Raw genomic sequence first — 24,253 nt, 5'->3', positions numbered from 1 at the left:
GGGATAGGCTCCGGACCCCCCGCGACCCAGTAGGATAAGAAGTTTGGAAGATGGATGGATGGAGTGTTAAAGTTACTGCATTGAAATTAAGTTGTAAAACATAATGTACATTAACAAAGGAATGATAAAAAGAATTAAATCAAGGAGCGCAATTCAAAGACATTTTAATAATATTTTAACAAATTCAATTTACATTTGTAATATTGTAAAATAAATGCTATACAGAACCATTTATTATAGTTATTGTTGTTGTAGTTGTTATTAGCCAATTATGTTCTATAACAGAAGAGAAAGGTTATTATAAAAACACACTTGAATCTCTTGTGCTAGACAGTTTGACATTGTTGGAACTGGAGTACAGTTTTTATTGTGCACAATCCACATAGCAAATGTCATTACCAGTATTGCTTAGCCTAATCATAACAATGTATACTGTGATTCCTCAGCCTCAGTGTCCTCAGTAGTTGGCCCCACTTATTGAAGGTTCAGAACTAAGTACGACATGGTCCTCCTGGGTATTGAATCTCATTTACACAGACTACTGAAGGTTGCTAAAGCCACTGTATTATAGGAACAGAAATGTGGATGGACAGTCATTAAAATCATATCACTATTTCTCAATGTCCATATACTGTATATAGTATATAGTATGGGTGGCTGAATTCAGACTGCATCAAATGGGGATGAGAAGCTAAAAAATGAAATTAGAAACAACTTCTTGGGAGATGTGGGAGGTTATTCAATGTTTTATGATAAAAGTATAACAAAATGGGAGTTTGAATAGTAATATTAGTCAGTTTTCACATTTATCTCCAACAAAAGAACATGCACAGTCAGAAAGTAGCACATTAACCTTCAATGTTGCACACATAACAGGGGAGGCATGCTACATAAATTGGCCATTCTAGCATCAACTGGAGAAGAGATATATCTCTCTTCATTCAACTGGGATCATACAGGTGCAATACAGTATATGTCCCTATCAGGCCCCAGTGAAACTGACAGCCAAGATATGCTAATGACAACCCAATGATTCAAGGGTGGCCTTTTTCTCTTCATAGTGAGCAAAGCATCTGCCAGGCCCGGGCATCAGTCATGGTCTATGATGACAGCAGCAAGAAGTGGGTGCCAATCAAGCCTGGACAACAGGGCTTCAGCCGCATCAACATCTACCACAACACGGCAAACAACAGCTTCCGTGTGGTAGGCGTGAAGCTGCAGGACCAGCAGGTAAGCTCATCAAGAATAATAAAATAAATTCAGGACTGTCTCTGCCTTCATAATTACATGATTCATGTTTGCATGGTTCCCCTTCATTGGCCAGGTCCAATATGCAGTAATTCAAACATCACCAATTAATCATAAACTACAAATAATATTGTTAAAGGGGATGGGCCTTTATTTTACTCCCCTGATCCTTTCCGTTTGATGCTCATTAATGTAAGTGAAATGACAAAAACACGATAATGGGACATAACTGATATTTTTGTATTATTATGTGAATAAAAAGGCTTTCAGAATGAGTGACAATGATATATTTTCATGAAATAATAAATAAATGATAAAGCAAAAAAGTTTACATGCTTATTATAATTTAAATGTACCTAAACTTGTTTTTTTTTACACCTTAGTGATGTCACAATTACACAATTAGTCTCTCATCATCTTCACACAGGTGGTCATTAACTACTCCATTGTGAGAGGACTGAAATATAATCAGGCCACACCCACTTTTCATCAGTGGCGAGATGCCAGGCAGGTCTATGGACTCAACTTTGCCAGCAAGGAAGAGGCTACCACTTTCTCAAATGCAATGCTCTTTGCCCTCAATGTGTTGAATAGTCAAGATGGAGGTGAGTCACCATATTTACTGTGGTCTTCTTTGTTGGGACTGTCCTTTCTGTACTCATTAGTACTGTGGTCATGTTTACTGTTAGTTGTTATGTTGATTGTATTGTTTGACTGAGTAGTCAATGGGAAGATGCAGTATGTCTGGGTTGGAAGATGTGTATATTATATATAGTGGAAGTCCACCAAAAAAGAGGCACAAAAGCAGATGGGTTCAAGTTATTGACTCAGGAGTGCTGAATGTAGCCTTCTCCTAAGCCACTGGTGTCAGGGGCATCTGCCAATACCCCAGAGACACCTTGTTCAGCTTTCTCAAGTAATTATAACACCAGAAGCTACTGTCAGGCTTGGGCACAATGACAGTAGGACTATACCAGAGACTGTGGCTCTCCTCAGTCACTCCCATCTGCAACATCCTGTAGACCTCCTCCTCTGTCACACATCACATGATATATTTGGTTGGTCTTCCTGTATTCTGCTTGGCTGATTCACAAGTTCAATAGCCCCTGTCACCTTGATGAGATGGGGACCTTGCCAGGTAGTCTAGAACTTGCAGAGTTGAGAATGAGGACAAGGAAGCACTCACCTGGGTGGAATTCTGAGTGCTCAGCAGGATAGTTGTAAAATTGCTGCTCTGCTCTGTTAGTCTCCTTCAGGTTTTTCTTAACCACAGGGATGCACCTTGTGATTTATTGTAACATGTTTTGGATGTTTTCTATGATGGATGGGTTTGGAGCTGGTTGGGACTTGTAGGCCTCTTGTGCAATGTGGAAGAGTCCTCTATGTCTCATCATATGGGGAAAAGCATCTGTGGGATGATGAGGTCCCAGCTGCACTTATCGTCACCCACCACCTTGAGAAGCATCCACTGGCTGAAATGCTCAACCAGACCATTAGTTTACAGTAGGTCAGAAGGGGTCCCAAGATGGGATATCTAAAGAAGACTGTAGAGGTCACCTATGAGTCTGGAGACACTTGGGGTTCACTGTTCAGTTATGTCTTTTAGGATGCTCACCTTCGTAGGTTGGGATGCTCTACTTTCAGGTTAGTGGGTGGCATAATCAACCAGCAGCAGGACATATTTGTGTTGTTTGGCAGACTGTGAAAGTGTCCTGAGTCACTCAAAGAACATGTCAATGATGGGGAGTGAATGGCATGTGGGGAGAGTTTGGAGTGAGGTCTATTGGCATCCAGGCTTAATGCATCCACTCCAGGATTTTCTCCAGTGTGTTTTGTTCCCCCAGATGCCCTTTCAGGGGGTGAGTATTTGTAATGTGCATGACTTGTACCACAAACTTGTACCACAAGTCAACTGCCTCCCCCCAACTGGTGGTCACAGAATAGGGGTAACTGTGGACCACTGAGTAGTGTTATAATAACTCTTTTAATGAAAGAAGGACTCCCAGGTCACCTACTGAAACAGATCAGAAAGAGATTGGGGCAATGGAAAGGGTTTTCCTCGCAGGTTTGCCTCCTCTGCATCCCCTTCTCCCAGGGCCACCGGTTGTGGGATCTCCTGCATGAGGAAGTCCCTTCTGTTTCTTCATGTTTGTTGGTATTGACAGGCTCGTTTTCTGGCTCATCAGAGAGAATCAAATCCTAAGAAATCCCAGTCAGGAGATGTACTGGTATCTTGGGCACCACCTTAAACAGATTCCTGTCTTCTAGAGGACCCAGCAGCCAGACAGTGGTGCAGGGTATCTGGAAGATGTCTCCATGTACTCATGTAGACTTAGATCAATATCAAAAATTTGATTTTGATACCTCGCTATCACTACCAAATCGATACTGAAAAATATTTAAATATTAAATTGCTTTGAAATGTATGTGACCAATAAAGGAATCTTGAAACTTGACTCTTGAAATAAACAAGCCTATTTATGAATTAAACCTCTATATGTATATGTATAGCATATTTTTATCAAATACCACAATTTCCAAATTGATTCCTTACATTTAAAATTTTTGGTGTCATGATGCGCCACCAGGGGCGGCATGGTGGTGCAGTGGTTAGCACTGTTGCCTCACACCTCTGGGACCCGGGTTCGAGTCTCCGCCTGGGTCACATGTGTGCGGAGTTTGCATGTTCTCCCCATGTCGCCGTGGGGTTTCCTCCGGGTACTCCGGTTTCCCCCCACAGTCCAAAAACATGCTGAGGCTAATTGGAGTCGCTAAATTGCCCATAGGTGTGAATGTGTGAGTGGATGGTGTGTGAGTGTGCCCTGCGATGGGCTGGCCCCCCATCCTGGGTTGTTCCCTGCCTCGTGCCCATTGCTTCCGGGATAGGCTCCGGACCCCCCGCGACCCAATAGGATAAGCGGTTTGGAAAATGGATGGATGGATGATGCGCCACCCTTCTTAACCAGCGACTGCCTCCAGTGTGTAGAGATATGCCTCCATGCTGTTGTCTAGTGTCAGCTTCATACGAAAGCTATGTCGGCTTCATTGTCCTGCTTGGTGCTGGTGCTATATGTTACACCAGGGTGACCTGGTAGACTGCAGGAACAGGGGCAGATAGGCAAACATGGTTTTTGACCCAGGAAGGTGGGGAGTACAAAAGGGTAGTAGTAGACAGGCTGTGTGATCTTGCGGGTTTGACTTGGTTGTTGGCTCCAGTCAGGACATGGCTTCTTTTGCTTTGGCATAAGGTATGTTTTCAGTGACCCTAAGCCAAATATAGCCTCAGCTTCCTGTTCTTAGGTGACAGGAGTGGAACCCAATGGGGTCTTTTGCTGTAGTAGGCCCTGAACCTTATGGTTCAATGTACAGTATCATGAAATGCTTTCAGAAACATGTAAAGGCTCACATCTCTTGCAAAGAGTTATTGTTTGAGTTATTGTAACACACCTGTCATCTCAAACCAGTGTAGTCATTCTGGACTTTTGATTTGTGTTTCTGACATGAGACTATACTGAAAATCCTAGGATCTGCAGTTTCTGAAATACTCAAAGCACTCATACCTTCTACCAACATGGAGCTGGAGCAGGTGCTGGTGCCGGTGCTGGGCTGGGTTTCGCTTGGTGCCTTTTGAGAATCAACCTGCATTACCACTGGTTTCTAAAAACAACAGAACAGAAATGTTACGTAGGAGGAAGTGAAAGTAAAGTAAAGTATGACTCACTGCGCGGTGTCTCTATTGCTTATATCCACTTTTGTCTAATTTGCAGTTCGCCTCATGATCTATTAGCCATAATATTTTATTTATTGAACCTGTGACATATTTATACTTCATTGTTAAACATATTTATACATTATTATTAAATCTGGCCAGCAGATAATTTTTTTTCGTTTTTCACTAAATAAAAAAATGATGTAACATTGCATCATTTGTGTGAATTATAAAACTGCAATATTTGGGGTAAAATATCTTATTTTCAGCAAATACAGTTCATAATATTTTAAGCTATTTTATGACATTTTGTCTCCATAAAGGCTCCCCCGTGTGTGCTGTCAAATGCCAAAATATTTTATTTATTCAATCTGCTACATATTTATATTTTATTATAAAATCTAACCAGCAATTAAATCTTACTTTTTTCTCAGAATAAAAAAACAATGTATCCTCATTCCACTAATAAGCTGGAAAGCTGTTTCACTGCCAGTATCTCTGTTATAAGACTAAACTATATCGGTTATGCATTGAATTTTATGGGTATGAGGAAGGTTTGGACGTTATAGTCCGTTCCACTTTCGCTGATGTTACAGTGGCAAATTCTGAGCCTAGCATTTTCTGGCCCTGGACCACAAAAATATTTTTTTCTGGCCCAGGGCCATTTTTTGGGAATACATAGAATGAGCCCCAGATTGTGAAAAACTCTGGGGCCACCAGCACTGTATTGGTGGACACAAGGCACCAGTCTGACACCAAGAGCTGATGTTCTTCATGTGTTACTACCACAAATTTAGAAATAGAGACCGGTTTCACTCCCAGTCATTTTCAACTTTTCAGAGAGTTGAACGTAATACTGAGTCGTGGAAATAACAAATGAGAAAAGGCCACAATTTGCATAACCTGATCATGCAAAGTGTGACCTTTTCTTGTTTGTTATTTTAACTACCATTTTAAATACCATTTTCCAAATGCCGCTACATGAAAAAGTCATACAACGTTTTACCAGCAGGTAGACTCTCCAGATGAACCAGATAATGAATTTCTGTAGGTGCACAGGTAAAGTAAGCTCTTCCATTTCCCCTCACCTCAGGTCCAGCTGCCCCACGCCAAATCCAGAATGGGGCCCCTGCAGATGACCAGGAGGGGCAGAGAAGGCAAGGCCTCCAAGCAGTACACACAGGACATGAATGACAAAACATGCGCAGCTAGCCTTTCAAAAATCCGACAGGAACACAAGCTCAGTTAGGCTAACAGATTACCAAATAACACTTTACTTAATGGGGCACAAATAATATAGTAACTACAGTAATTTATTAACCACAAACTAAGTCTTAGTTGCATACTGATCATGTTTGTTTATCATTAATGAATCTCTTCTTTTATCTTCTTTTATCTCAAGTAGTTTCTATATTTTTTACTATATCTGTTAATTCTGTAAACCTTTGTGAACTACTGAAGGAACTACTGAAAGATCAAGTAATGAATAACACAAGTTAAATACTGATCTCATGTTTATCATTAACGAATCATGATATATAATTTCTAAAGCAGCTACTATGTTTGTTCATTATTTATACCTCGGAAGTAACTAAGTTACTACAAAATATCTGTGCCCCTCAAGTAAAGTGTTACCATTGGTGAGCAGTTTGAACCTTGCCAAATTATAAAAGTTCACAAGACCGTGTATAAAAAGTGAGAATCTTTTAGTGGTGCACTAAGACCAACCTTTCTGTACAAGTGTTTTCCTTACTGTCTGATTGATCCTGAGAGGAAGGGGCCGAAGGATATACATCTGACAAATATTGAAATAGTAATGAAATGATATATTGAAGCTCATTTGCACTGCAGCTGGAAGCTAAACATGTCTAACGAAAATAATACCTGTTTCATGAATTAGTCCTTACGTCTACTTTATCTGGTATATTTTCAAATCCGATGTCAATGATTCATATTGAAATCTGGTTTCTTGGAAACATCAGAAACAGTTGGAAATACTCTCACTAGTGATCAATCCTAGGGGTCCTTGGGTTACAACGCCTCAACATACGACGTTTCGAGTTTACGACACTCACTCCAATGAAAACTTTTAAAAGTTGAGTCTTTCAGCTTACGCTGTTAGTGTCGTACTTATGAACTACGTGGGTGAACTAGTTTGTTTGCACGCGGTGGAAGAATATGCAGTAATGTGGCATATGAGTGAAGGAGTTGGCGTCCCCCAGTACACTTACTTGTGCCATTTTGGACTTTTAAAAGCGCAAGTGTTCCATTTGTGAAAGGGAAAGCCATAACAATGGAAGTGAAATTAGACATTTTAAAGAGATCAGAAAAAGGGTGTATTTCAACTTGCACCGTAATTAGGGTTATGTCACTGTCGTAGGAACGGAACTGTGTCGTAATCCGAAGACCCCCTGTACTATATAATATTCTGTACTTCATGGCATTCATTAGGATATATGTTTGCAGTGACTATATTTCTCAGCCCATAGCTGCTTTCTTGCGCTTAAAGTGCTGACAGTATTGTAGCTAGAGGACCCAACTTTCTTCTCCCATATCCGAAGAAGGTTCAGGTGATGGTATTGCGGTTAATGTTGTCCCTTTGGATCATATACCTTCATCTCAGCCAAACACAGCTACTTTCGTCCCACAATGTTGTACATTTGGCATCAGCGCAGTTGAAGGCCTGTCCCTGTATGTCCACAGACAGGCGATGGAGCAGCAGCAGATGCAGGCACATGAAAGGGAGAGACGGGCCTCCAACTCAGGTGAGCAGCTTGGACAGAGCCAGTGTCACCCACTGCACAGTGCTGCCACATGTCGAAGGTTACCAGGGAATCCCACATGCGATCTCGTATCAAGGAAGCAAAAACATGGCATTTAGCATCCTGGGATATCCTATGGCTTTGTAGGCCATACAGTATCTAGCTGTTTTACTGTATATTCTGTGATAGTAGGTTATACCGTATCAAACTGTTTGTCTGTATATTCTGTGCTGGTAGGTGATACAGTATGCAGTTGTTTTCCTGTATACTCTGTGCTAGTTGATTATACAGTAGTGGTGGGCAATCTTATCTGCAAAGGGCCAGTATGTGTATTCAAGTTTTTAGGATAACCTTTAAGTCAATTGTTCAAACCGAGGTGTGAGGACTCTTCAGTCAATCAGTTCTATAATTCGTAATCTAATTAGGAAGTTGCAGCAAAAACCCACAAACCCAATGACCCTTTATGGATACGATTGTTCACTCTGATTATACAATATCCTGCTGTTTGCCTCTGTACTCTGTGCAGCTAGGTTATACGGTATCCAGCTCCTTGTTACTATGCTCTGTGCTAGTAGATCATACAGTTTCCAGCTGTTTGGCTATATGCTCTGTGCTGGTAGGTTATACAGTATCCATTTGTTTGCCCATATGCTCTGTGTTAGTAGGTCATATATTATCAGCTTCTTTCCTGTATGGTCTGTCCTTGTAGGTTATCCAGTAATCAACTGCTTGTTTGTGTGCTCGGAGCTGATGGGTTATACATTATCCTGCTCTTTGCTTGGATAATCTGTGCTGATGGGTTATACAGTATCCAACTCTGTCTGTATACTCTATGCTGGTGGAATATACAGTATCCAGCTCTTTGCCAGTATATTCTGTAGTGATGGGTTATACAGTATCAATTTCTGCCTGTATACTCTATGCTGGTGGGACATATCGTGTTCAGCTGTTTGCCTGTATGGTCGGGGATAGTAGGTTATACAGTATCTTCCAGCTGTTTGTCTGTATACAGTGTCCAGCTGTTTGCTTGAATACTCTGTGACATTAGGTCATACAGGTTAACTGCCAAGTTGCAGCAAAAACCCGCAAACCCAATGACCCTTTATGGATACGATTGCTCACTCCGATTTTACAGTATCCTCTATACTCTGTGCTGGTGGGTTATACAGTATCCAGGTCTTTGCCTGTGTACTCTGTGCTGGTAGCTCATACAGTATCCAGCTATTTGTTTGTCTATTCTGCACTGGTAGGTTGTACAGTATCCAATTGTTTGCCTCTATACTCTGGACTGGTAGGTTATACATTATCCAGCTGTTTGTATGTATATTCTGTATTGGTAGGTTATGTTTGTCTGCATTCGCTGTGCTGGTAGTTTTCCATGTTTTGTGTCCAATTGCTTCATCCTGTCTCTCCTGGTTTCCAGTTTTCACCCAGTGAGAAAATGCGGACAGTATCTTAGTTTAAGGGCATTGTGGCTTTTTCTGTTTCTGCAGGACCCTCTGCTTCCTCGGTGCTCAGTGTGGCCCCCACCTCAAGTGTGCCTGCTGCCATGCCTGCCCCCATTGGCATGTATCTTCCACCTCCACCTCCTCCAGGGCCACCTCCACCTTCCACTGGACCACCTCCACCCCCACCTCCGCTCCCAGCAAGTGGAGCCCCATGGGCACAGGGCCAGGTTGCCCATACCCCCTCGGGCCTGGCAGCTGCGATTGCTGGGGCGAAGTTGCGTCGTGTGCAGAGGGTTAGTGACAGACACTGGCTGAGTATGATCATACTCAGCTATAATAAGGATAGGATTAAATCCCAGTACACACAGAGTGCTTTTACACTGCATCAGGTACCATACTTTCCTTTTTCCATTGACTTCCAGTTGAGTACCAGTACCAAAAGTGCCAAACCAGCTGGGATACTTTTTTGGTACTTTCGGGTGGGACTTGTTCTGTTTCAAGAAGATATGAATACAAATGTACATGGAATTAGTTTTTAGCAAATGGGTATTCAGCTAGCTTTGAAGCAAGAAAGTAGTTGTAGTAGTAGTAGAAGTAGTGTTCTTACAAGACAAAGTAACACTGAAAACTTCAGTGTACATTACCGACAAACTATCAGCAAGTTAAACAGACAAACCATAACATTTTCCCCCTGTTTTGAAGTTCCAACATACATTGAACTAAAAGATAACTTACCTGGCATTCGCTGTAAATTAGTGGGTGGTGATCACAAAGATTAAAACCCAAAATATGACCACACCAGTCCTCTAAAAAGGCTGAGAAAGCTCCAGAGCACAGTAACTATCTTCCTCCATGTTTTTACTGACACAAAAGAAACCAATGTTCCATGCAGTGTCTGGGGGACTGTTGCTACTTTTGGTTGACGCAGGAGAACTTTTTCAAAGCACAGTAATGAACCACAATTTTAATGGTAATTCAAATTTGAAACCGTAATACAAGGTGTCGGGAATTTTACCATGAAACTGGTAACCATTTCATCCCTAGTTGAAAGTACAGTAAATATTGATTTGAGGGCCAGATTAAATAGTAAAATAAAAACATCTTGCAGACCATTTGTCTCTAGTCCGCAAGCCAGGACCACTGTACTAGAATATCTTGAAAAGGAATAACCATTAAAATTGCAAAACTTGCTAAGTTTTTCCCCATGATAGAGTAAACATATTCTAGCAAAGATTAAACTCCCTGTGCTATAATTTCCATACAGAATTGAAGGTAAGAAAAAGCCTGTTTTCTAGCTGACTAGTAAGGTGAGAGTGGGTGGCATAGTGGCACAGTGGTTAGTGCTGCTGCTCTGCAGCAAGAAAGTCCTGGGTTCAGTCCCTGGGTCCCTGGACCCTTCGCATGCTCTCCCTGTGTTCACGTGGGTGTCAGCCAGAGGTTCCGGTTTTCAGATGTGTGCACCCTGTGGTGTGTTGGTGCCTGTCTGCGGTTGGTTCCTGCCTGTACCTGTTGTTCCTGGGATAGGCATCTGTCCCCCCCCCCATGACCTCATTGGGAGTACATGGTTATGGTGATGGATGGATAGTAATGTGAGAATTGCATGGGTATAACATGCAACGATGGTATTAATATCACACATTGTCTAACCCTATAGTATACTATTGCCATTTTTTTAATTCAGTACAAAATACCCTGCCTCGCATTGGGATGTCATTCTGCACCGGCACCAGTTTTCACATCAGTGGAAACCAATACCTTAAAGTATCATACTTTCTTGAAGTACCAAAAGTACGGCATTTGATGAAGTGGAAAAGTACCCTTAATGTGCAAAAGTCTTAGAAGTCAAGGAGAATGGGTGAAGCTGATTATCTGGCTAGTAAGTTTGTATTTGGTCAAGAAACTTTAACATTAGAATACATGAAAACAAATAGTGATACAATAAAGTAAGGATTGTTGGATAGAAGAACATAACTTAGGTTTGCAAACTCCCAGATTTTACCACCAGCTCACTTAATTATGTTAATTAATTAAATTTGAGTAGTAGACAAGTCAACAAATATCTGGGTATTTTACCAGCAAATACTGGGGTCACTTTAGGATAGGTTTAGGATAGGCTAAGCTAACACACTTTGACAGAAATATTATCATGGTTTATCGTGCGTTCCATTTGCCTTGGGGTCCGATTTTCGGATTCCGAGATTACGTCACATCCGCTAAAATCTCGGAAAAACTGTGTCGGATGCGTTTCATTTGCCACAGAAGTAGCAATACCATGGACCCATATATGAAAGAGCAAGATTTTTTTGCTTATCTGGACAACTCATCGGATTTAAGGTACCTCAGCTTAAATGGCCATTATCTTCGTTCACTTACAATTAGTCCGAACTACCTTAAATCCAACAAATAATGTGACTAATCATGAAATCCAATTCTAGCCCGGTTAATTGTTAGCCATTTTTATCAATATCAGTTGATAACACATTGTGCGCAGTGCTTTACGTATAAAACTCCATAGCAGCATGTCCACAGATAAGTTGGACGGTATAGTGTGTGCGACTGATTTAATGAGCCACAAATGAATAGCAGTGCTTAAACAGTATAAAGCTACAACTTTCCCTTCTGTTGCTCAAGGGCGCAGCCATCTTGGATTCTGAACTCGGGATCCTCTCAGCAGCTCCGAGATATTTCTCGGATCTCCGAGAAACGGGAGCGCGCATCTCGTCACTTCCGGCTTCAAAACTCAGAATCCGACTTGGAATCCGAGTTCCGAGGGCTAAATGGAACGCACCATTAGACCAACATGAAGATCATTTAAGTGTCATTTCCTTTGACTCTTAGTCTGACGACAGCGCCAAAGGGGACGCCAACCGGACGAGTGGTGGCCTGATGGAGGAGATGAACGCCCTGCTGGCCCGAAGGTGAGTGTGGGGGGCTCTCAACCTTTTCTCACTGACTGTTTCTGTACTGAACTGTGTGGTGCCTCTTAAATGACACTGAATGGGATATTTATCAATCTTGTATATATTAGTTGAAAGATGATAATTTAATTATGCATTTACCCACAGACTGCTGTGTATTTTTAAATGAGTATATGTCAGTGTAATGTTCTTGATGGCAGAAGGAAAGCAGCAGAGAAGCCTGCAGAAAAGGAAGACAGCCAAAACGTGAGTATGTCCCAGGAGGTGCCCTCATGCCAGTCTGAAATGTTGGCACTGTAACTGGCGGGCTTGTCTATCTATTTGTAAGGATTGCTGCGCATGGGTGAACCCAGTACTGGTGTTTACTAAGCATGTCTGATCGCACAGCATCAGTGCGCTGTGGCTGACGGTGACTACTCTGTCTTACAGGAAGACCTCAGCCTGTCTCCATCCCCTGTAACACGTGGGGCAGGTAAGCAGGTGGCTGCCTCTCATTTTTGACATATATATGCAAATGAACAGCAACATTCCAAAAAAGTTACTTACTTCTTGCTAGAAGAACATCACTTTGGTTCCAAAACCTCCCTTCAGGGGCTCCTCTGCCATTCCATGTATTGATTAAATTTCAAATAGCTGAACTGAAGTCATTTTCGGAGGCATGGTGTTACATCAGTAAATGTCCCAACAAGAAGATCATTTAAACAGTTTTCCATTGCATACAGTAGTACTGCTTATAAAACATGTACATTCATCACTTTTGGGCATAGAGGAGGTCATGTTAGTATAGATGGTGTCGGGGCCAGTGTCTGGTCTCACTGTGCTGCTTCTGTTCCAGAAGCCCAACGGAGGCCTTGGGATCGAGCCAGTTCTGCAGACAGGTCATCGCTTGTGTCAAGGTGAGCCCAATACTGCAGCTATCCGCTAATATCTGTGCATCTTTTATGTAACCTTACCCTATGCATGTTGATGCAAATCCAATTCTCCTACACAGTATCTGCACAGTACAAACACCCCTAGCGTGTTTACTATCCAGGATGGCACATCTTGTTCTCAGTGCTTCCTAGGACAGCTTTTGCAAGATTCACTTGTGAGATATGTGGTCCACACGGTGTTAATCTAATAGCTGAATAATGGAACATGTTGAGCCTTTATGAAATGGTGTTCTCGGGTGAAGTCTTCACTGGTCTCTGAAGTGCAGGTTTATTCTGTACAAAATAAATACAGTGGTTGGGTCAGGAAACAGCAAAGATAAGCAGCAAAGCTCTTGGCTGCGACCAAAATGCTCACATATGCAACCTTGTATTGAGTGTGAGAATTAAAATTTGCTCCTGCAAATGTTGTTTTGCTCCTGCATGGGTGCTCTGCATTGGTGAATTATGATTGAAAGTGTTTTTTTTTTATTCTTCCCTGGTTCATTGTGTCCTTTTTTGCCCAATTGGTCTCTCCATACCTGCACCCGGGAGTACATACATATCCGTGCTTTGACGATAAAACGCATGGGACTGTGGTGTTTACAAAACGAGGTAGACGATAGCTGATCATTAAAAATAAAAAATGAAAAGAATGAGGAGGAGGCTGGTGGAAAGGGAGAGCCAAAACTGAATCTGATGATGAGAGTTAGGGTGTTAAAGCTGTTCTGATTAAAATATTTAAATTGAAATCGAATTGCAGTGAGTGGCATTCCTATAGTATAAAAACAGGAATGTCCTCGACAGGAACACTCCTCATCTTATTCATTGGTTCTTATGCCATTATGTTTAACATGAACGTCATAGCCCACACCAGGAAACAAAGTTTGCCGGGGACTTCCTGCTTTGCTTGTATGTGTTAAAACTGTATTAAAACAACAAATATCAATAGTTTTCATTGGCCTACAATGCCACGACTACTGCTTAAATGCGAATACCATTCGCATTATGATTCCGCTACTAATGTTTAAGTGCTCTTTGCATGTTTGTTTTAAACAGCGAACGTGGTACATCTCGACCAGTAGTACTCGTCCTTGGTCTTGACAATTCACTGCCCTTCATATGTATTTCCTACTTCAGCACACCTGATCAGGTGTTGGAAATATCTGTGTAGGACAGGGGGTCGCGATGGCAAGGATAATGAACCCGTGATGTGGATGTTTAAAAAACAGACAAGCTAGTGAGGTGCCCATTCCTACTTCTGGAGTGCTGGAACATTATAATCAGGTGTGTAGATTATGGCTAGTCTTAAATTGTAAATTATTCAGTACATCCATAAAACAAACTGAACTGATAACTGAAAGAGTAGTTGAGACAAACAAGGCTACATATACAGCATGATTATACTGTAAAACAAGGATAGCTAAATGTTCATAAGGCAATCGCAGAGACAAACTGATTGTTTTAGCATTTTATTTACACACTTTTTATTTATAAACTCTTAGCACCCATCTTCTGATTCAGAAGCAAAGCACAATACACATGGATTCACCTTTTCTCCCAAACTTCTGCAATAAATAAGTCTGACATATAACTAAAAACAAAATAGAATGAAGTGTTATTGCCTCAGTAGCTTCATGATATTCTGTGCAAAAGGATCTGGGGGTCTGAACTTGTACAAGGAATTTATCGTTGTTCTCCGTGTACCAGGAATAGGCAGCATGGAGACTTCTCATGATCTTCAATTCCTTTTTTAAAAAGAAAAGGTGAAATGGAGTAATACATGGTGTGGAAAAATCAGTCTGTGTTTTTGTAATCATGTTTATAAGCAGTCTATATCTCTATCTCTATATAAGCAGTCTATATCTCTAAATTGTTATGCTTATATTGTTCACATACACTCTGAGAAAGACAGTGATGGAATACATGTCTATTGTATTATAGCGAGGGTGCCGTTCAGGTGGGCTGCCACTTTAGCATAATCCCCCTTGTAATACAGGCAAAAGGGACAGTGTAAAAGATTCCATCTCACTGGAAGTGGAGTTTATCCACTTGGTATGATTGACAAGCGATGCTGAAAGAGGAGAGAGGAAGTATTAATTTTAAAATCATGTAAAAATTTTAGCAGCACATCCAGTTATTAAATCAGCTTTAAAGTGCGAGTCTGTATGTGAAAATCTGAAAATCTCCACTTTTTAGTGTTAATTGCCTTCTAGTTGGTGCATATCTTTTGTCAAGCCCATTAACAAATTAGTTTTACTCACACACAGTGGCACAAGTTAATTGTTTTATCCTAGGTCCTGGCACCTAATGTCTGCAGAGCGCTCGATCACCAGGAACAGTGGTGGGCAAGAACTAATTTAATGTTTTAATCCTGGTACACTGGGGAATTTATAGCTATTGAAAAGACAAGGGGTTAAGTCCAGTTTAATTGGGGCTTGACTTTTTTTTGAAGGAAGACTGGCATCGGATCTAAAATACTTGGTGCTAGGCTTAAAATACTCAGTGATATAGCCCAGAGTGATGACGCCCATGCTGATGCATCTAGCAGTCAGAACATCTCGTTTAACCCTCATAAGACTTTCTTTAATACAAATAACTGTGGTGTCACCAAATTAACATTTGTCCCTGGTGTTATGTCATTAACGACACAGCTGCTCAACTTTAGCATTACGACTTCTTGACTTGTTGACAAGACGTGCACTATTTTCTGTTCATCGAGATGACATTAAGCATTAAGGAAAAACACATAAAAGTTACATGCAAACATAACTCACGACCTGTACAATTCTTAAACGAAATATATTTGCTACAAACCTTGCTTTCATTGACTTTCTCCAGTAGTTTATTTCCAGATGCCAACATCATGGTGGGGGCGTTCCTGTAGGGACCATCCTGTTTTACAGATAAGCCCTCTTATGGACTGCAATTTTACTCTGTTGAAATATTTTGCAAGAAAAGTAATTTCTGCCCTTCACATTTGCACATTTAACATTCGCGGTTTCGGTCATTCATGAGTTTGCCATGAACAGTTACACAGGAATATTTTTCTTGCTGAAAGATTGCAGAAATCAGACGATGCCTAAGCCTAAAACAATACTGAAAATGATTTGGGTTATAAACAGTCAAAGTAAAAAGTATGTGAACCCCTTGGAATTTTGTGGTTTTCTGCATGAATTAGTCATAAAAAGTGATCTGATCTTCATTTAAGTCACTGGTACTGATATACACAAGGAGTTTAAGGCAATAACACACAAAAAGTTGTCTTTATTACACAAATATAGTCAGCATTCACAGTGGTACTGGAAAAAGCAAGTGAACCCTTAGGTTTAATAACTGGTTGACCCTCCTTTGGCAGCTATGACCTCAACCAGGCACTTCCTGTAATTGCAGATCAGACCTGCACATCGTGTGAGGGCAATTTTAGCCCATTCTTCCCTGCAGAACTGCCTTAACTCTTCCATATTCTTTGGTTGTCTTCTGTGCATTTCTCTCTTCAAGTCATTCCACAGCATCTCAATAGGATTGAGATCGGGGCTCTGACTGGGTCACTCCAAAAGGCGAATTTTGTTCCTCTGAAGTCATTGTGCTGTGGATTTGCTGCGATGTTTGGGGTCATTGTCCTGTTGCATCAGTCAGCCTTTTCTGAGCTTCAGTTGACAGACAGACATTCTCACATTATCCTGAAGAATTTGCTTATAAAGTAGGGAATTCATTTTCCAATCAATGATGGCGAGCTGTCCAGGCCTAATGCAGCAAAGCAGGCAAAATCATGATGTTCTCTCCACCATACTTTACTGTAGGGATATCCATCCATCCATCCATTTTCCAAACCGCTTATCCTATTGGGTCGCGGGGGGTCCGGAGCCTATCCCGGAATCAATGGGCACGAGGCAGGGAACAACCCAGGATGGGGGGCCAGCCCATCTACTGTAGGGATATGTAGTGCCCTTTTTATGCCAAATGATGTTCTGCTTGTTCCTCCCAAATAGTTCAATTTTAGTTTCATCACTCCACAAAACATTTTCCCAGTATCGCTGTGGAGTGTCCAAGTGCTCCTTCGCAAACTTCAGGCGTACAGCAATGTTCTTTTTTGACAGCAGTGGCTTCCTTCTTGGTGCTCTGCCATGGGCTCCTTTCTAGCTGATCCATGAACACAGATGTTAGACAGTTCTAATGACTTCTTCAAGTCTTTCGCTGTCACGCTAGGGTTCTTCTTTTCCTCAAAGATGACTATGCGTTGTGCTCTTGGGGTCATCTTGGCAGGGCTCCCACTTCTAGGCAGAGTAGCCACGGTACCAAATTGTCTCCATTTATAGACAACTTAGTACTTTAGTAGACTAATGAATATGTAAAATCTTTGAGATGATTTTGTAACCCTTTCCAGCCTTATGTAACTTAACAATTCTTGATCTTAGGTCTTCAGACAGCTCTTTTGTGCGAGGCATGATTCCCATCTGGATATGCTTCTTGTCAAAACCCAAAGACATGCTGAGGCTAATTAAACTTGCTAAATTGCATGTGTGAGTGAATGGTGTGTGAGTGTGCCCTGCGATGGGCTGGCCCCCCCATCCTGAGTTGTTCCCTGCCTCGTGCCCATTGCTTCCGGGATAGGCTCTGGACCCTCCGCGACCCAGTAAGATAAGCAGTTTGGAAAATGGATGGATGGATAAATATTAGTAATATGTAATATTTGTTAGAGTAAGTGCATACTAAAAGTCCTGGCTTGGGTACGCCACACATCTTTGTCTCGGTAATCAGCCTCACTCACATTTCTCTCAGTAACTTTTAAACTTTTCATTTATGTTAATTTTACATTTTCAACAATCCAGTGTCCAAAACGAAATGCTCTCAGTGCTTACAGAGAAACTTTGTTCACACATGGGCATTATTTAGATGATTTGCATATTAAATAAAAATGTCTTGATAGCAAATGATAAAGTAATTTGACATGTAAAGTATACAGTACTATTTGTTTAGAAATTGGTAACAAATTGGCTTTTATGTTATCGTTCAGGCTAACAGACTGTTATGAGTAGCAGTTAGGGGTGCCTCTAATGACTTGATATACAAGGTATGCTCATGGTCAAGCCCAAAAATTCATGGATGTATTGTATGGTTGCTGGAAATAATGGGGTGATTTTAGCAGAGGTTTTGCAATGGCTAGGCTAGCAGACTTTGACAGGCGTAATATTATAGTTTTACAGCAACATAAAGATCATTTAAAAATAATTTTCTTTGGCTGCCTATGTCACAATCACGGGCAGGCGGAGCGGTGATCGTGCGGGTCGGCAGGTAAGAACAGGCAGACAGGTCAAAATCCGGGCAAAACTCGGGTTTTAAAACGAGTTTTAATACGGAATAGGGAGCAGGAGACACTTAACCACACCATTACCACAATGACGGACAAGGGAGACAAGCAAGACTAGGACTTAAATAGGACAAGACTGATCAAAGTAATCGGACACAGGTGGAGACGATCAGGGAAGCACACGTGGGTAATCAGGGGGCGTGGCACACACGAGGAGCATACAGGCCGAGCATCACAGCCTAAGACTTCTGCACAGTATTGAACAATGAAAGTATTATTCTTGATAATCTACCACCCCTAACCCTCACTAATGTGATGGTGTTACTGTATCAAGTCGGTGTTTCTTCAATAAAAAAAACTAGGGTATGCAAATTCGGACAATTATTCATCAGCATGTAAGGTCATTAATTAATACCATGCTGCACCAAAAAGTACAGATGCGAGCAGATCATACGCTGGTGTAACCAACTGGAAAACTGGAAGCAGCAGTGCTACTACTGGAAAAGCTAGCCTGGAGCCCTGGACAAACAGATACAGGAGAATTCCCAGAGAGAGGTTAGGGTACGTACTGTACTGTGCAAAAGTCTTAGGTGGCCAAAGAAAAGGATGTTTAAATGATCTTCCTGTTGGTGTACACACTATGGTATTATACCTGTGTTAGCTAATCAATTTCAAAATCTCTCCTAAAGTCACCACAGTATTTGCAGGAACCATCCAATATACCCATGTATTGTTGGACTCGACCACGAGCATACCTCCTTCAGCTAATCAATATCTCATTGACCGTTTTAACTTATTTAATTAATTAAATGAGCTGGTGGTGAAATTTAATAAACACATGGAATGAGTAAGGTGGTCTAATACTAAATTGTGTGTGTTGTTCTGAGCAAAAGTGCACTTACTTCCCAGATAAACAGCTCTAAACATTTCTTTTGACTGAGACTGTTGCACAGTACAGTAGCTGCATGAGTCAGCACAGTGTGATAGAAAAATTATAAATCAACCTCTCTGATCACTGAATCACTTAGAATAAAAGTCTGGACCTCTCAGTTTGGTGAGTAAAGGAAATCTCTTTTATTCCAGCAATTCCAGCAAAGCGTTCCCGTCACACTCTGGCACTCGGTACCAGGTCACCCGGAGCATAAAGAGAAACCAGTTGATAAATCATAACTCCCAATTCCCAATAAGGACTTCTAAGTCCTGATTGGCCACGAAACACCAACAAACCAAGATCAAACATAAAACAAACACAATTATCCTGCTCTATTGGTTCACCTTGGTAGCAAGGTAAAATCCACCCATTTTGCTCAATTTACTGGAATCTCTCTCCGCTGCTAGACTCTACTTGAGATATGTATATAGATTTTGATTATATGACATTGAATCACTGTTAATGTTTGGGTGTTCCATTGATTGATTAAATGACAATGTGTTATCACTGCAAATACATGGTAAACATATTATTAGTATGATTAACCCTCTGGGGTCTAGCGGTAGGAAACACGCTTTCAATGACTGGGGCATTATCACACATTTCTTCAAATATCATAAACTTAATTCATGGCAAATAAATAAATTATTATATATTTGTTTTGCCATTACACTCATTTTTATTTTAATGTATATTGTAAATATGTCATTTTGTAGTTTGACATCAAAGTACATTGCAAAATGCAATCTGTAACACTTGCAGAAACATTATAAAAGTACATAGTAAGCAATGCTGGCAGTTTGTTTTGATCCCAGATATCTGATCACCAAAGTCTTGGCTACATGTTGATGACTAAATGGTGTGGTTACAACATTCAGTTGGATAAATAAATAAGAAAAACCTAATTCATGTCACTATTTCTGGGCTCCTTTCATTGATTATGTAGCAACTTTCATGTGTATGCATGAGCCATTCACACCCCTCCCCCCTCTTTTATGGTGCTTATGGGGATGTATCTGGATCGCATTTCCACACTGTGTTGTTCATCAAATTACCATGTGATTTGAATACGTGGAAATGCGGCTATTTATAATGCGGATAACGATCTTCAGGTGAAGGCGGTAATAAATGCCCCCGATGCAGGTAAAACAGGTGACATGGTTTACTTTTTTGCCGATTTAACCTAATTTTAAAAACTTTAATACTTCCGACAATGGACGTTTTGAAAAGAAAACAGATTACGGATTTAATCAGCATTTTTTTCATGTTTCTACAATACGATTTCAGCGAGATATTAACTGAAATAGACGTGAAGAGTACACTGCACCGCCAACGATGCACTCGACACAGTGCAAAAGAGGGTTAATGTAACAACTACTTATACATTAGCACTATCAGATAACATATTGTATATTGTCTACTGTGACTATTATATTAAACTATAACTCTTTGTGCAACAGTTGGGGCAGCTTAGAATCTCTTCCTGAATGTGGTTTCTCCTCCCCTTTGCTCCGCTGTCTGCCTCTCCAAGGTCCACGCTTTCCTCGGGGTCTGCGGAACTTACTGCAGGCAGCTATCGTGAAGCGAGGTCACACAGTATTCAAAACAATCTCCTCTTGCCTAAGGCCTAAGAACTAACAGACCCAATATGTCTCCCCTCCCGGGCCTACCAATGTCCAATTTTACTTCCACACCTTTTGAACACGCCAGATCCGTACTGTTCACAAATAATCAGAGTCCACAGCTTAGTAGTCCGCTGGATGAAAGCGCAATGGGTCGAAGCGGGCTGGTGGTTGTTGGATGGAACACGAGTCACCAGCGGTGTTGGCATTGCTGGTCACATTGATGACAACCGGAGGCTGAGGTTCATAGAGCCAGGCAGGAACAGGAGGATCATCCACGTATGGAAAAGGGGGATCCCACAGGAACATAACATAACAAGACAGAATAGTAGAACAACACTTAAACAGCAATATGATTGGTACTACACTACAAGCAAAAGCAATATACTAAAAACTAATGGTTTGAACACCCCAGATAATCCCGGAATCGGTGAGAAGAACCAATTGTCCCAGCTGTACTCAAACAGGCCATGCTCTTCATGTATTTCAGACATCTTTTTGAGCACTACGTCCTCTGGATCCTGCACAGCCTGAGAGGAATCAGGGATATACGTGCAACATTCTTTCACACCACCTATCTCAGCTAACAGGAAGATCCAATGCCTTACGGTTTTGCAGAGCTACCTGCCTAACCACAGATAATTCACCCTTAACCAACTATACAGTGTCAAGTGTCTGATTGGCCACATTTTCAGCTGCAGTCTGCAGGGCAGCCACCTCTGTCTGAAGGTCTGCCACTCCAAGGGATGGAATAAACATCCCAAACCATTGCTCAATTCGACTAAGAGACTGCTCAGTGAATAAGTACACACAGCCAAAGACATCTGCGCCTTAGGCACTACACGAATAGGAGGAACAATATAAGCTAGATAACAATACCAATCAGCCTTCGCCTTTGAAATAGGCAAAACAGTAATACCCTTAAGAGAGCCTTTACGACCACAAATAAATGCAGAACGTGGCGGTACCACTAGCAGGACATCACCAAGGATAGAGAAATGAACATAAGCTTTACAGTGTACAGGTGGGAAGGAAGGGGTTAGAGACTGGGCTGAATGAAACAGTCGGAAACACACAGATGACATCCAAGCCATTCTCAGGCAGGGTCATTCCTTTCGCCTTCACAGTCGAGTCCGATGGACAGGACACAGCAGAATAAGTAGTTATCAGGGCTTCATCAGCACTGCAGAGCAGTTACAGTCAGTTCTCGCACCCGCGCCCGTAGTGCTCTGAGTCCTCGGCCTCCCATGCTTTATCAGCTTTATGAGCAAACCCATCCCTCTCCTGTTCTATTCATGCCTACTAGCAAATGATCTGTGGTGAAACCCCAGTAATTTGACTCATCTTCTTGAGTCAGATAGAGGATTGGATTGTTTTCAGCATACTCCTGTTATAATGATCATGTGTGGCCTTAAGGGCCACTGCTCGAAACTTAACAGCAATACCAGAAACGTGACATATAGGTGGTGGTAAAGTTGAGGACAATGACCCTAGCTCACGAGTCAGCAGCCTAGACATAATGGACAAAGGGCCGGAGCATGCGTGATTTAGGACTGACATATCATGATAAGTGTACGGAATCCTGTACAAGGGCTATGCCACAGAAGTGTGGGGCATATAATGACAAACCCAACAGTCTGAAACATTCAACTCGGCAGTCACCACTCAGGCCAAAAAGCTCCACAGCATTGGCATCCATCATCTCCCTTTCCCCTCGAAACCTTTACAGGTCTTGCTTCACTACTTTTATCTGTGTTTGTTGCAATACATCTGCCCTCTCCTGGTCTGCTGGAATATCATTACTGTAGGCAGCACCGAGCGCAACCACCCGCATCCACAGCCGAATGCAACATGAAAGCGCGGGAAAGTGCACGTGCAAAAGTGAAATATCATCTAGACTTTGCGGCACAGGAAACTAGCCGACTAGTTGGCTAGGTTTGGGTTTGGCTCTGTTGGAGTACAGCAGATGACACAGCTGCAAAAAGCGGTTCTCCAAAACATTATAGCATCGATCCCAAATATAACTACCACAATAAAAATGGCTATCATGGAAAAACAACACAATTGTGACCCTCTCAGGGGCCAGTCTTGAAGGAACCACCAGGGTTATACACACGTCCGCAGTGGACTTGATGGACCCAGGCATCAATTCCCTCCACTTTCACTGCATGAGGGGTCACCATCAGGACCGCATATTCCATCTTTTCCTCCTCAAGTCACGAACTAACACCTAGTTGCCTGGTTCAAGAGGTGTCACAGCTCATAGCGACTTAACCTCTGGATTCCTCCAATTGGCACGAACCTGCTCCCAGGCTGCACCTATTGCTATCTGGTATCAACATTCTTTGCCAGCAAAACCTTATCCCCAAACCCAGTGGAATCCTTAGCTAAACTTTTAGCCCACTGGTCTGCAAGGACATTCCCCTGACTGATTTCTTCAGTTCGCTTTGTGTCAAAGAACCTCAAAGAACTCCCATCGACAAACAGGACAGTGCCTCCTTCCAGTGGGATGTCAGTCAGATTTGGTCTAGGTCTGCACACACAGTCAATGACCTGTAAACAATCATGCGGTTCCCCATCCACCCCATGTGGGACGGAGGGTCACTGGATACAAAGCAGAGCATCTGATAATGCACCGATTGCACAAGCGTCAAATGAGATGTAACGGCCTGTGTCAGATACCTAGTCTGATACCACATGGGGAACTCAAAGTTTCAGTGGATGTAATTGGACTAGATCTGCACTCGACATCAGTCTTACACTGAGCAGCTCAAGACACAAGTCTGCTGACATCAGTTCTAGTTGAGAAAACGTTCTGCACGTTTTGGCTGTACTTCTCACCAGTGTTTATTATTCTTGTCTGCATTTGTCAGTCTAAATTTTGGATTTTAACTTCTGGATTGCCACTTTCTCAGCTTCAGAACTGGCACTGTTTGGGCATATTTTCTATTCGAACTCTCTCTCACATCCTGTTGATTACTTCACCTACTCCACGAGCTCTCTCCCTTTGGTGTCCCTGTGCCAGCATAGTCAGTGAGTCAGCCTCCATTTTCTCCTTTACTATGTTGATTGCTCAGTTGGGTGCAACTTCTGGGTTCTGGCTAACGCGGTGGTCGGTGGTGCTGGTTAGTGATGATCCCCCAGAGTATGAACACCTACTCCTCACTGCAACTTCGTGTCTGGCTCAGTGACTCCCGGCTCGAAGAAACAATCTATATCTAGTATAAGGAGCTTGGCATCACTCATCGCCAACTATATATTCACCACTCCCCACATCGTCGTTTACTATTCTATGCTATTCTGACAATTTGGACTGAGAAACCTGAGTCACATCAAGACGCAAGGTTAGATCAAGGAGTGTGTTGAGTTATCTGCCGATCGCTACGGAGTGGAATA

The 24,253-nt window shown here is 41.9% G+C and overlaps 1 protein-coding gene across 2 annotated transcripts in view; it reads left to right on the top strand.

Annotated features, from left to right (window-relative positions):
• LOC125723799 (ena/VASP-like protein) overlaps nucleotides 1-24,253 on the top strand; it is a 71,444-nt gene that overhangs the window by 36,631 nt on the left and 10,560 nt on the right. The window contains exons 3-11 of one of the 2 annotated variants that reach the window (XM_049000588.1): nucleotides 1,062-1,230; nucleotides 1,676-1,853; nucleotides 6,051-6,114; nucleotides 7,661-7,722; nucleotides 9,213-9,460; nucleotides 12,006-12,085; nucleotides 12,286-12,331; nucleotides 12,515-12,557; nucleotides 12,921-12,981. In XM_049000588.1, coding sequence (XP_048856545.1) covers nucleotides 1,062-1,230; nucleotides 1,676-1,853; nucleotides 6,051-6,114; nucleotides 7,661-7,722; nucleotides 9,213-9,460; nucleotides 12,006-12,085; nucleotides 12,286-12,331; nucleotides 12,515-12,557; nucleotides 12,921-12,981 — 951 coding nt within the window. The remainder of the gene's footprint in view (nucleotides 1-1,061; nucleotides 1,231-1,675; nucleotides 1,854-6,050; nucleotides 6,115-7,660; nucleotides 7,723-9,212; nucleotides 9,461-12,005; nucleotides 12,086-12,285; nucleotides 12,332-12,514; nucleotides 12,558-12,920; nucleotides 12,982-24,253) is intronic. The other variant, XM_049000589.1, reaches the window with a different exon arrangement.

The sequence above is a fragment of the Brienomyrus brachyistius genome, unplaced genomic scaffold, assembly GCF_023856365.1.
Source record: "Brienomyrus brachyistius isolate T26 unplaced genomic scaffold, BBRACH_0.4 scaffold51, whole genome shotgun sequence".
Lineage (NCBI taxonomy): Eukaryota > Metazoa > Chordata > Actinopteri > Osteoglossiformes > Mormyridae > Brienomyrus > Brienomyrus brachyistius.
The sequence above is the reverse complement of the archived record's forward strand: the minus strand, read 5'-3'. Positions and strand labels throughout refer to the sequence as shown.